Source organism: Mustela nivalis, assembly GCF_964662115.1.
Source record: "Mustela nivalis genome assembly, chromosome: 5".
Lineage (NCBI taxonomy): Eukaryota > Metazoa > Chordata > Mammalia > Carnivora > Mustelidae > Mustela > Mustela nivalis.
In genome coordinates this window covers 45,563,896-45,578,544 of record NC_139024.1, presented here as the reverse complement: position 1 = coordinate 45,578,544, position 14,649 = coordinate 45,563,896, and the positions used below count along the sequence as shown (strand labels likewise).

General features: G+C 38.9%; 1 protein-coding gene across 2 annotated transcripts in view; it reads left to right on the top strand.

The window, feature by feature from the left end:
- The window catches only part of LOC309865405 (chromobox protein homolog 3-like), a 46,120-nt gene extending 32,672 nt beyond the window's left edge, over positions 1-13,448 (top strand). Inside the window, exons 4-5 of one of the 2 annotated variants that reach the window (XM_082731708.1) lie at positions 7,717-7,831; positions 12,712-13,448. In XM_082731708.1, coding sequence (XP_082587834.1) covers positions 12,822-13,190 — 369 coding nt within the window. In that variant the 5' untranslated portion in view covers positions 7,717-7,831; positions 12,712-12,821 and the 3' untranslated portion in view covers positions 13,191-13,448. The remainder of the gene's footprint in view (positions 1-7,716; positions 7,832-12,711) is intronic. The other variant, XM_082731709.1, reaches the window with a different exon arrangement.
- Positions 13,449-14,649: the final 1,201 nt, after the last annotated feature.

Below are 14,649 nucleotides of genomic sequence, written 5' to 3'. Positions count from 1 at the left end.
GTCCTAGGAAATGAATACAGAAAGTAATGAAAAATTTTACCAAGCCCATATAGAAACCCTTAAATCTCTTACAACTTGCCCGCAATGTGCCATGCAAATGTTATTTTCTATATGTGCTCGGATATGTAAAAGCTGGGCAGTAAGGTCCTCCACCCTTTGTGAACACACTGGTGTTTCCTAAGAGGTTCTGTCCTTAGCTCTCTTCTCAGTTAACCCATTCTTGGTGGGTAATCTTCTCTACTCAATATACAGCTGAACGTTGAGTACTTTAGTTCTGGGTCTCCAAGCTCAGATCCATCCCATGAGCCCAGGCCCAATAACCAACTATCTGCTGAACTTGTAGTTCCCACAATCAGTCAAGACTGCAAGACTAAAATAAGATAATAAAAGGAATTCAGGGTGGCTTGAATTCAGGTGATACAGACAGGCTTGGAAATGTAGGTGTCGGGGCATTACTTCAGGGCCTAAATCTACTTTTTTTTTTTTTTTTTAAATTTTAAGATAAAGATCCATCCCTAGGACATTTCTTGAGCCCATTTCCTATCACAGTGAAGACAGGGTTAAGAAACACTCCTGATCCTAGAAAAGAACACAGTCAATAGCTTCTTTGACATCAGCCATAGCAACTTCTTTCTAGATGGGTCCTCTGAGGCAAGGGAAAAGAAACAAACAAACAAACAAAAAACCATTGGGACTTCCTCAAAATACACAGCTTCTGCACAGTGAAGGAAACAAACAATGAAGCTAAAAGACAACCTATGGGATGGGAGGAAGTATTTGCAAATGACATATCCAGTAAAGGGTCAGTATCTGAGATATATAAAGAACTTCTAAGACTCAACACCAAAAGCCAAATAATCCAACTTAAAAAGGGCAGAACACATCAATAGACATTTCTCCAAAGAAGACATACAGTCGACCAACAGACACATGAAAAGATACTCAACATAATTCATCCTTAGGGAAATGCAAATCAAAACTACAATGAGAAATCACCTTACACCTGTCAAAATGGCTAAAATCAACAACACAATTATTGGCAAGGATGGAGAGAAACAGGAACCCTTGTGTATTGTTGGTGGGAATGCAAATTGCTACAGCCACTCTGGAAAGCAGTATGGAGATAATGGAAAAAAGAAGTTAAAAATAGAACTATCATATGATCCAACAATTACAGTAGTGGGTATTTACCCAAAGAATTCAAGAACACTAATTCAAACGAATACATGCACCTGTTTACTACAGCATTATTTACAAGAGCCAAGATGTGGAAGCAGCCCAAGTGTCCCTAAACTGATGAATGGATAAAAAAATGACACACACACACACAAATGGAATGTTACTCAGCCATGTGAAAGAATGAAATCTTACCATTTGTGATGACATGAAAGAACTAGAAAGTATGCAAAAGGAAATAAGTCATTCAGAGAAAGACAAACACCATATGATTTCACTCACATGTAGAATTTAAGAAAGAAAACAAATGAGCAAAGGGGAAAAAAAAGAGAGAGATGAAAACCAACAAACAGACTCTTAACTAGAGAGAACTAACTGATGGTTAGCAGAGGGGAGGTGGGTGGGGGTATGGGTTAAATGGGTGATGGGGGTTAAGGAGTGCTCCTGCTGTGATAAACACTGGGTGATATATGGAAGTGTTGAATCACTGTATTGTACACCTAAAACTAATATTACATTGTATGTTAGCTAACTGGAATTAAAGACTTAAGGGGAAAAAAAGAACTATTCCTGAAGAATATCATCTTGGGGCGCTGAAAATGCTGGCTAGATGTAGTACACCATCTATGAGAAATCTCCTACACTGAGATGGAACCAAACACGTCAAACATAGTGCTGGCTGGCTCGTGATGTTAAAGAGAAACCATTCACCGGACTCTTATTAAAGAAGCAAGACAGATTTTACCCAAGCTACTGCAGCATGGGAGAGACTTCAGTATAGAACTGAGGTAAGTTCTGCAAACTGAAGGCAGGAGGCTTTTTAAGTCCCGAGTGTTTAAAAAAAAAAAAGAAAAAGAAAAAGAAAAAGAAAGAAAGAAAGAATTGCAGGACACAGTGTGTTGGGAGGTGGGTGGTCAGTGTGGTGAGCCCATCTGTGTCTGCTAACGGGGGTCGAAGTTATACTCCCCCACAGAGCCTAGGAGATAAAAACCCTATCTTTCTTGATGATTACATTTCAAAAGGATGGTCCCATATCCTTGAGAAAGGCATTCCTGGATTGTAGAATACACAATCTGAAGGACAGAGAAAAGATTTACAATCACGTATTTTCTAAAGTAAATATTCCAAGAAAAGGGAGGTCAGGGGCTTATAGGCAGGTTTTGTCTAGAACAAACAATAAATTCTTTAGGCAATGCTGAGTTTTCTCAGGCACGGCATTTTGAGGGGCCTTGGGTCCTCATGCTACGAACACAGATTTGAGCTACTAAAAACTATATTTGTGTTTGTTCAAGTCTTAATGTGGGAGGTGGGTGAAGTCATTTGTGTTGAAAGCAACAAGTTCTCTAGAGGCAAAGGTTGAGGCCTAGTTAGGAACCGTACTCAGAGGAGTCTAATGAAAGTTTAGGCAAGGAAGGAGACTTTGTCAGTGACTGTAAGAATTCATAAAGAGTTCCTCCAATGACACCAGTGTTCTCCAAGAATAAAATGACACGTTAATTTTTTACTATTTTAAAAATACCCAATAGTCTAGGCTTATGCCTTTTGTGAAAAGCAGGGGTCAGACTCGATGAACTGGCAATGTCTATTATCGCTCATGTCCAAGAGGCAGAAATTTAATTCATGTTAATGAGCCTGAGAAAGGAGTTAATTAGAAAAGCAAACTAGGTGGTCTCTGAATCTTTGGGTTGCATCTTTTATCATAAGTAAGCAAATGGACTTTATACCCCGCCTAGATATTTTACCTTGAAACATGCTTCATGCTCTAAGGAAAAGCCAGATCTTTCAACAAATATTCATTGTGTGCCTACCACATACTCTCATGTCTCTGTTTCAGGCACTGAGGATACAGTGGTGAATAAGACAGATAGACCACTACTTTTAGGGGGTTCATGCTTTAATAGTGGGAGACAGACTATAACTTAGAAAACAAGTAAGACCATTTTAGTTGAAAATTTTTTTTAGAAATTTTTTAGAATTTTATAGAAAATTGCTATAGGATAATCCAAACAAGATAAGGTGATAGAGTATGATGGGCTGGGGGAAATCTGCTTTAAATGTGAAGATCAGGGAACCTTCTGAGCAGACATTTAAACAGACCTGAGTGGTCCTAAGGTCCTACAAAGATCAGGGGAAAGGGCATTTTGGACAGAGGGCACATGTGCAAATGTCTTGATGTGAAAATAGTTTTGGTGAGTCGGCAGAACAGAGAAGAGTGGCTGGAGCATAATGTGAGAGCAGGGAATGGTCTGAAATGGGGCTGAGATGGACAGCCAGGTTACATAGGATCTTACAGACAGTGATGAGGAGCTTGGATTTTATTCTATGTGTAATGGAAACTCATGAAGGACTTTATTTTTATTTTATTTTAAATATTTTATTTATTTATTTGAGAGAGTGTGTGAGAGAGAGAGCATGAGCAGGAGGAGAGGTAGAGGAAGAAACAAACCCCTGCTGAGCAAGGAGCCCAACTCGGGGCTCCATCCAGGACTCTGGGATCATGACCTGAGCTGAAGGCAGATGCTTAGACAACTGAGCCACCCAGGCTCCCTCACGAAAGATTTTACATGGGGGATGATCTCGAGAACATTTTAAACCTTATATATTTTTTCTCTTCAATGATTTTGGTTGTTGTGAAAAAGAATGGTAGACAGGAAGAGTGGACGTAGGAGAGCAATTTTGAAGGTTTTCGCAAAATCTGGAGCATATGTAATGGTAGTTTTTACCAGGCCGGTATGGTGGCAGCAGCAGAGAGCAAAAAGACACAAACAGATTAAGGATGTATTTGAGAGGGGAGCTCATTTTTGAATAGATTAGATATTGGAAAATGAGAAATTAAGAAAGGCACATTTACAGCTTGAGGGAAATGTTGAGGGAAAATAGGTTTGGGGAAGTAGATAAGAGTCAACTTTAAAAGGAAATACCAATCAGGCATTGCATATATGCATCTAGGAGTCAGCAAGGGTTCAAGTGTGAGCTGTATATTTAGAACTCATCTATTTAGGGTCCGTGGGTGGCCAGTTGGTTAAGCATTTGCCTTCGGCTCTGGTCATGATCCTGAGCTTCTGGGATCAAGTCCTGAACTTGGCTGCCTGCTCAACATGGAGTTTGCTTCTCCCTCTACCTGGGCTCCCCCTGCTTGAGTGCTCTCTCTCTCTCTCTCTCTCTCTCTGTGAGTCAAACAAAAAAATAAAATCTTTAAAAAAGGGGGGGGTACTCAGCTATTTGAACATCACCTTTAGGATTTGAGGAGCACAAAACAGAACAAAAAGTGGGAATATTGTAGCCAAATGGGCAGAAGAAGAAGAAATACAGTTGTCTGTGTTATTTGTTACACTTAATAGTAGTTGTTGCCATGTCTTGCAAATGGGCATTTTGTATGCTATATGTTAAATGTACCCATAGGCACATCCAAAAATATCATGGGGGAAGACAGAGAGACTTTGCCATTATGTTTTATGGTGTCAGAATCCTCAAAGTGTATATTAATTTTGCAAGTTGAAAACAGTGCACTCCCTGGTAAAGAGGTGGAGACCAGAAGTGCCAACCATCATCTCCTGGTGCATTCCTGAGTTATGCATCATCAACACTAGTAAATGCAGTGACTCCACACCCTCACTCACTTATGGAAATAGTAGGGTGGAGCATAAGAGCTCCACACAGAATGGCTCCCACCGGCCACCCAAGGCTATGGCTCACGGCGCCATTCATGATCACAGCGTGATTGAACAAGCCTTTCCCGACACATCCCCAAAGATCATCAGGCTGGGCCCCTCTCAACCAGTAGGCAGTTTGGCCATAACTGCTTATACCCAATCCCCACTGCTCATATGTTTCAATAAATTCTTCTTTTTATGAGATTGTATATTGTCCTGCAGCAGGTCAGACCACTCTAGAATTCTGCTAACCCTGTTCAGGTATGGGAGATGTAATTTAGGAAAGGTGCCTTTCTCCTTGGCTTTAGGTCAAGCCTCAGCATACCCATGCCCAGTTTCTGTGGCCTTCTGTGTGTGACAGCAGCTCCATAAATATTACTGTGCAGCCAGAGTTTAATAAGCATTTTGTGGAATTAGAGTAAAAAATTATGCTTTTTCATTTGTGGGGTGGTTGGATGAAATTATTATTTTCTTCAAGCTTTAATGTTCTATTTATTTGAAATGAATGCTACAGATTACTCTTCAGTAGAAACTATCCCGGCAACACGGTCTTCTAGTCTTGATGAAATGCCTCCAGTGAAAAAGAATGTTCAATTCTCAAACTCGGTCTATTCTCAGGGAGCGCTGTTGTCGTTTAAAGCTGGTGTATTCCTGGTATGTACAGCAGCGTCTGGCACCGAGTAGAACTAAAAATAAGAACTCACACGCTTTGGATCAGTTATGGTTTCATATATCAGTTTTTATTCTTTAAAACTGTGTTTTTGGAAGGGCGCCTGGGTAGCTCAGTCGGGTAACTGTCTGCCTTCTGCTCAGGTCATGATCCCAGGGTCCTGGGGTCAAGCCCTGTATGGGGCTCCCTGCTCACTAGGGAGCCTCCTTCTCCCTCTCCCTCTGCCTGCCCCTTTGCCTACTTGTGCTCTCTCCCTATCTCTCTGTCAAATAAATAAATAAAGCCTTTAAAAAATAAAAAATAAAACTGTGTTATTGGAGAGGTAAATCTTGCAAATCTCACTTTCAAGCTCTATAAAACGCAGTTAAATTGTTTTTCTCCTTATGAGTCATGAGCGCTCAATGTGAAGTGTGAGCAATGTTCAGCAATACCGAGCATCTGTAAATGGTAAGGTGAAATGCTACTGCCCAGCATGAAGGCTTCTCCTCTCATTTCTCTCACTCCATGACTCTCAGTCATTTGGCCACTCGAACTGCAGTCTAAACCTTCCATTACCTCTGATAAAACAACACTTCAAACTGTCAAATTATTTTATTTTATTTATTCTATTTTATTTATTTTTTCAGTTCTTCAAGAAGGACCTGGATGCATAAGTGACCCAATTCCTGCTTACCCTGCCTCCTCCCATCCTCAGAATACATAATGATCCTCTGAACTGAGGGAGGCAAGAGGTGGGGTTAAAGAAAAAGCTAAAGTGTGTGGCTGAGTGTCCCCAAGGCCTACCCACCTGGCGTCCTCCCCCAACCCCCAGCATAGTCACACAGGTTCTGCAGCTTGGCACACACAGCTGGTGGCTTCTATCTAAGCACTATGCTATGCTGCACAGCCTGGTGTGTTTGCAGAGGGGAAAAGGCCCCCCTTCTGGGGAATCTTGAACTGACCTAGTTTACACTGATAGGACCTTTTCCCTGCAATTGGAAACTTGAGATAAACATCTGGTAAATGTAGAAAAAAAACGAAATTGTTTTGTAGATGTTCGTATTTGACTTACAAATCCTACTGGCTGTAGAAACATTTAGCTTTATATTAACCAAAATATTAACATACTCAATATACCACTCTCCTTTTAATCTAGTGATCATATTTCTGCCCCTGCCCCTGCCCCCACCCCTATGCCATGGAAATATAACTTACCATTTTTTAAAAAAAAATTTTATTTATTTATTTTTATGAGCAAGAGAGCATGAATGGGGAGAGGAGCAGAGAGAGAAAGAGTGAGAATCCCAAGCAGCCTCCCCTGAGTGCAGAGCCCTGTGCTGGGCTCAATCCCAGGACCCTGAGATCATGATCTGAGCCGAAATTAAGAGTCAGGCACTTAACCGACTGAGTCACCCAGGGCCCCAAATATATCTTATCTTTTACCCAGTAACTCTGCAAATATTTTATTTTATTTTTTATGATTTTATTTGTTTATTTGACAGAAAGAGACATGGCAAGAAAAGAAACACAAGCAGGGTGAGTGGAAGAGGGAGAAGCAGGCTTCCCACTGAGCAGAGAGCCCAACGAGGGGCTTGATCCCAGGACTCTGGCATCATGACCTTTGCCGAAGGCAGATGCTTAATGACTGAGCCACCCAGGAGACTCTCTGCAAATATTTTAAAAATGGAAATCCTATCTCTCAGATTTTCTCTAAGTAGTATTCTTAGGTTCGTTAATCATTTATCACATAAAATGAATCTAGACCCTTACTTTACAGTTACTGTTATCTGTAAATGGTCAAGCATATTTATGTGTCTCTCTTAAAGGCCAGTAATCAAACTGCATTTTGTTTTTTATGCACAAATTGTATTCTGCTAAAGGGGATAACCTTCTTGACACTAAATTGCTAAAGAACATTTGAAATAACTGCTTTAAAACATAGTGACACATTCATCTATTTGTATCTGGGTAAAATTACAAGGCAGAACAACTCACCACTCAGGCAGTACTGATGGCTAGGGACCTAATCAATACAGACATTAGTATTTGTCAGAACTAGAGTTCAGAATGACAATTATCAAGGTACTAACTCAGAAAAAGCATGGAAGATATTAGAGAATCCCTTTCTGGAGAAATAAAATCCCTTTCTGGAAAAATGAAAGAACTAAAATCTAACCAAGTTGAAATAGAAAAAGCTATTAATGAAGTGCAATAAAAAATGGATGCTCTCACTGTTAGGATAAAAGAGGCAGAAGACAGAATTAGTGATATAGAAGACCAAATGGCAGAGAATAAAGAAGCTGAGCAAAAAAGAGACAAACCACTACTGGACCACGAGGGGAGAATTCGAGAGGTAAGTGATACCATAAGATAAAACAATATTAAATAATTGGGATCCCAGAAGAAGAAGAGAGAGGGGGACAGAAGGTATATTGGAGCAATTATAGCAGAGAATTTCCCTAATTTGGTGAAGGGAACAAGTATCAAAATCCAGGAGGCAAAGAGAACCCCCTTAGAATCAATAAAATGGGTCCAAACCCCATCATCTAATAGTAAAAGTTACAAGTCTCAGTGGCAAAGAGAAAATCCTGAAAGCAGCTTGGGACAAGAGGTCTGTAACATACAATGGTAGAAATATTAGATTGGCAGCAGACTTATCCACTAACCTGGCAGGCCAGAAAGGACTGGCATGATATATTCAGAACACTAAATGAGCTGGGCTGTCACTGAAAATAGAGAGATAAAAGCTTCCAGGACAAACAAAAACTAAAGGGATTTGCAAACACCCAAGACAGCCCTATAGGAAATATTGAAAGCAGTCCTCCAAGGAAAGAGAGAGCCTAAAAGTAGCAGACCAGAAAGGAAGAGACAATATACAGTAACAGTCACCTTACAGGCAATACAATGACACTAAATTCCTGTCTTTCAAAAGTTACCCTAAATGTAAATGGGCTAAAGGCCCCATTTAGACACAAGGTATCAGAATGGATAAAAAAGCAAGACCCATCAATATGCTGTCTGCAAGAAACTCATTTTAGACCTAGATTTAAAGTGAGGAGATGAAAAACTATTTATCATGCTAATGGACGTCAAAAGAAAGTTGGGGTGGCAATCCTTATATCAAATCAATTAGATTTTAAGCCAAAGACCATAATAAGAGATGAGGAAGGACAGTATATCATACTTAAAGGGTATATCCAACAAGAAGATCTAACAATTTTAAATATCTATGCCCCTAACATGGGAGCAGCCAACTATATAAACCAATTATTAACAAAATCAAAGAAACACATCAACAATAATACAATAAATAATAAGGGACTTTAACACCCCCCTCACTGAAATGGACAGAATATCTAAGCAAAAGATCAACAAGGAAATAAAGGCCTTAAATGACACACAGGGCCAGATGGACATCACAGATATATTTAGGACATTCCATCCCAAAACAACATTCTTCTCTAGTGCACATGGAACATTCTCCAGAATAGATCACATCCTGGGTCACAAATCAGTTCTCAACCAATACCAAAAGATTAGGATCATTCCCAGCATATTTTCAGACCACAACAATCTGAAACTTGACCTCAATCACAAGAGGAAAGTTGGAAAGAACTCAAATACCTGGAGGCTAAAGAGCATCCTACTAAAGAATAAATGGGTCAACCGGGAAATTAAAGAAGAATTTTAAAAAATCATGGAAATAAATGAAAATTAAAACACAACTGTTCAAAATTTGGGGCCATGGCAAAGGCTGAGAGGAAAGTATATAGCAATACAAGCCTTTCTCAAGAAACAAAAAAGGGGGGCACCTGGGTGGCTCAGTGGGTTAAAGCCTCTGCCTTCAGCTCAGGTCATGATCCCAGGGTCCTGGGATCGAGCCCCACATTGGGCTCTCTGCTCCGTGGGGAGCCTGCTTTCTCCTCTCTCTCTGCCTGCTTGTGATCTCTGTCTGTCAAATAAATAATAAATAAATAAAATCTAAAAAAAAAAAAAAAAAAAAGAAGAAGAAAAGAAACAAGAAATGTCTCAAGTAAACAACCTAACCCTACACCTAAAGGAGCTGAAGAAAGAACAGCAAAGAAACCCTAAACCTAGCAGGAGAAGAGAAATCATAAAAATCAGAGCAGAAATCAATGAAATCAAAACCAAAAGAACAGTAGAACAAATCAATGAAACAAGGAGTTGGGTTGTTTAAGAGAATTAATAAGATTGATAAACCCCTGGCCAGACTTATCAAAAATAAATGAGACAAGACCCAAATTAATAAAATCATGGATGAAAAAGGAGAGATCACAACCAACACCAAAGAAATACAAACCTTTATAAGAACATTTACGAGCAACTGTACACCAGCAAATTTGACAATCTGGAAGAACTGGATGCATTCCTAGAGACATACAAACTGCCAAAACTGAACCAGGAAGAAATAGGAAACCTGAACAGAACCATAGCCAGTAAGGAGATTGAAACAGTCATCAAATTCCCCCAACAAACAAGAACCCAGGGCCAGACGGATTCCCAGGGGAGTTTTACCAAACATTTAAAGAAGAATTTATACCTATTCTCCTGAAACTGTTTAAAAAAATAGAAATGGAAGGAAATCTTCCTAATTCATTTTATAAGGCCAGCATTTTATAAGGCCCAAAATCAGACAAAGACCCCATCAAAAAGGAGAATTACAGACCAATATCCTTGATGGACATGCAAAAATTCTCACCAAAATTCTAGCCAATAGGATCCAACAGTACATTAAAAGGATTATTCACCACAACCAATTGGGATTTATTCCTGGGCTGCAAGTTTGGTTCAACATCTGCAAATCAATCAATGTGATACACTACATTAATGCAAGAAAAAACAACAACCATATGATACTTTCAATAGATGCTGAAAAAGCATTTGATAAAGTACAGCATCCTTTCTTGATCAAAACTCTTCACAGTGTAGGGATAGAGGGTACATACCTCAATATCATCAAAGCCATCTATGAAAAACCTACAGTGAATATCATTCTCAATGGGGGAAAAACTGAGGGCTATTTCCCTAAGGTCTGGAACATGGCAGGGCTGTCCACTGTCACCACTGCTATTCGACATAGTACTAGAAGTCTTAGCCTCAGCAATCAGACAACAAAAAGAAATTAAAGTCATCCGAATTGGCAAAGAAGTCAAACTCTCACTCTTTGCAGATGATATGATACTTTATGTGGAAAACCCAAAAGACTTCACTCCAAAACTCCTAGAACTCATACAGGAATTTAGTAAATTGTCAGAATATAAAATCAGTGCACAGAAATCAGTTGCATTTCTATATACCAACAGCAAGACAGAAGAAAGAGAAATTAAGGAGTCAATCCCATTTACAATTGCACCTGAAACCATAAGATACCTAGGAATAAACCTAAAGAGGCAAAGAATCTCTACTCAGAAAACTATAAAGTACTCATGAAAGAAATTGAGGAAGACATAAAGAAATGGAGAAACATTCCATGCTCATGGATTGGAAGAATAAATATTGTGAAAATATCTAGGCTACCTAAAGCAATCTACACATTTAACACAATTCCTGTCAAAATACCATTCATTTTTTTCAAAGAAATGGAACAATTACTCCTAAAATTTATATGGAACCAGGAAAGACCCCAAATAGCCAGAGGAATGTTGAAAAAGAAAACCAAAGTTGGCGGTGTCACAATTCCAGACTTCAAGTTCTATTATAAAGCTGTAATCATCAAGACAGTATCATACTACCACAAACGTAGACACTTAGATAAGTAGAACAGAATAGAGAGACCTGAAACAGACCCTCAACACTATGGTCAACTAATTCTCAACGAAGTAGGAAAGAATGTCCAATGGAAAAAAGACAGTCTCTTTAACAAATAGTGTTGGGCATATTGAACAGCCACATGCAGAAGAATGAAATTGGACCATTTCCTTATACCACACACAAAAATAGACTCAAAATGGATGAAAGACCTCAATGTGAGAAAGGAATCCAACAAAATCCTTGAGGAGAACACAGGCAGCAATCACTTCGACCTCAGCCATAGCAACTTCTTCCTAGAAATATCTCCAAAGTCAAGGGAAACAAGGGCTAAAATGAACTACTGGGACTTCATCAAGATCAAAAGCTTTTGAAAATCAAAAAACAAACAAACAAACAAACAAAAACAAAAAAACAAATAAACAAAAAACAAAAACAAAACAAAAAGACAACTGACAGAATGGGAGAAAATATTTGCAAATGACATGTCAGAAAAAGGGCTAGTATCCAAAATCTATAAAGAACTTATCAAACTCAACACCCAAAGAACAAATAATCCAATCAAGAAATGGGAAGAAGACATAAACAGACATTTCTGCAAAGAAGACATCCAGATGGCCAAGAGACACATGAAAAAGTGCTCAGTATCACTCGGCATCAGGGAAATACAAATCAAAACCACCATGAGATACCACCTCACACAAGTCAGAATGGCTAAAATTAACAAGTCAGGGAACGACAGATGTTGGATGGGATGCGGAGAAAGGGGAACCCTCCTACACTGTTGGTGGGAATGCAAGCTGGTGCAGCCATTCTGGAAAACAGCATGGAGGTTCCTCAAAAAGTTGAAAATAGAGCTACCTTATGACCAAGCAATCACACTACTGGGTATTTACTGTAAAGATACAAATGTAGTGATCTGAAGAGGCATGTGCACCTGAATGTTTGTAGCAACAATGTTCGCAATAGCCAAACTATGGAAAGAACCTAGATGTCCATGAACTGATGAATGGATAAAGAAGAAGTGGTATATATATATACAATGGAATACTATGCAGCCATGAAAATACTCCGAAGTCTTGCCATTTGTGGCGATGTGGATGGGACTTGAGTTTATCATGCTAAGCAAAATAAGTTAATCAGAGAAAGACACTTATCATATGATCTCTCTGATGTGAGGAATTTGAGAGGCAGGGCAGGGGGTCATGGGGCAACTAGAAGGAACAAATGAAACAAGATGGGACTGGGGAAGGAGAAAAACTGTAAGGGACTCTTAATCTCATGAAACCAACTGAATGTTGCTGTGGGGGCAATGGGTAGGGATAGGGCGGCTGGGTTATGGATGTTAGGGGAGTTATGTGCTATGGTGAGTGCTGTGAAATGTGTAAGCCTGATGATTCACAGACCTGTAGCAAATAATATGTTTGTTATATGTTAATTAAATGTTAATTTTTTTAAAAAAAGATATTTGAGGTGGTTGGAGCTTGAGGCACCCAGGGCCCGAGATGCCGCAGACCCAGGACCTGGAGCAGCTCGGAGGTGGTGAATAATAGCTCTTCATTCTGCTATAAAAAATGGCCTCCAATAAAACTACATTGCAAAATATGGGAAAGAAACAGAATGGAAAAAGTAAAAATGTAGAAGAGGCAGAGCCTGAAGAATTTATGGTGGAAAAAGGACCGGACCAACATGTAGTGAATGGGAAGGTGGATTATTTCCTAAAGTGGTTGGGATTTACAGATGCTGACAATGCTTGGGAGCCTGAAGAAAATTTAGATTGTCCAGAGTTCATTGAAGCATTTCTTAATTCTCAAAAAGCTGGTAAAGAAAAAAATGGTAAAAAAGAAAATCTCTATCTGACAGTGAATCTGATGATAGCAAATCAAAGAACAGAGATGCTGCTGATATCAAAAGGCTTTGCCAGAGGTCTTGATCCTGAGTGAATAACTGGTGCCACAGACAGAGAGAAATTAATGTTTCTCATGAAATGGAAAGAGTCAGATGATGCACACTTGGTGCTGGCAAAAGAGGCAAATATGAAGTGTCCTCAGATTGTAATTGCTTTTTGTGAAGAGAGATTTACTTGGCATTCTTGTCCAGAAGATGATATATATCTATATCTATACCTATATCTATCTATCTATAATCTGGGTCTTTGTTTTTTGATTTATTAGTGTGAAGAAATAACATTCTAATGAAAATCAAGTTTGATATGTTTGTTTTGAAGTAGTATTGGGGGAGTTGTTGGTGTTTTTGCATCTATAGCATTGGTTACTTTGAAGAAATAAGAGCTTTCTGTAGTTGCTTCCTTTATCAGAAAAGAATATTTGAGACCATGGTATACTATCCCCCTGCATTAGAAAACACCTTCTCTAAATGTTGGGGGAAATCTTCATAGTCATTACTCAGTCAGAATTTGTGTTTAACTCCTATATGCCTAAGGACCATTCTGGGTTCTTTATTTATTTAGGGTTTTTTTTTGTATGTATACTTAAAATACATATATAAGTGGTTTTTGGTTTTTGCTTTTAACATTCACCAAAACAAAACCAGCATTTTATAACCATGGATAAGCCCATGTTCCAGGAAGCTATCATTTTCAGCTATTTAAGAAGTAAATCACTTAAATTTAAACTGAAGTTTTTCCTGAAGCCTTAATCTTTCAAATTTTGTAATTAATTGGACAATTTAAATATAATGTAAATAATTTAAATTGGATAATTTAAAAACAGCCATATCAGCATCCATATCCTTATCTACAGTCATATAAATGCAAGTGTATTTAAAGATCCCTAAAAGGAAAATTTTATCACCACCAACAACCTTCCCACCCAAATGACAAAACTAGACTGGTCATGTGTTTTAATTAGGTAAGCAAAACTTTAGTTAAATGGACATTTAAAGGTTCCTTCTAGTGAACCATTCCTTTGCAAGAAGGTGAAATCTCGGGGCACCTCGGTGGCTCAGAGCGTTGACCCTTGCCTTCAATTCAGGTCATGGTCTCAGGGTCCTGGGATGGAGCTCTATGTTGGGCTCTCTGTCCTGTGGGGAGCCTGTTTCTCCCTATCTTTCTGCCTGCCTTTCTGCCTGCTTGTGATATCTCTCTCTGTGTCAAATAAATAAATAAAATCTTAAAAAAAAAAAGTTGAAATCTCTGAGCTGTATTGACTAAAACCTCATGATTCATGAACTAAGACTTTGTTCATGGAAACTAATCATAATCAGATGGTTAGAGATGTTGGCAGTTTAGCACCTGCTGGAATAAATGGGTGGACAGACTTCTGTAATCCAAATTCTTAACCTGCATATTTTTTCTTTACCCCAATTCATTCTTGACATGTAGGCTCAATCTTTTCAGTATTTGGGTTACTTACTGGTTCAGCAGAAACCAGGAAAAACAAT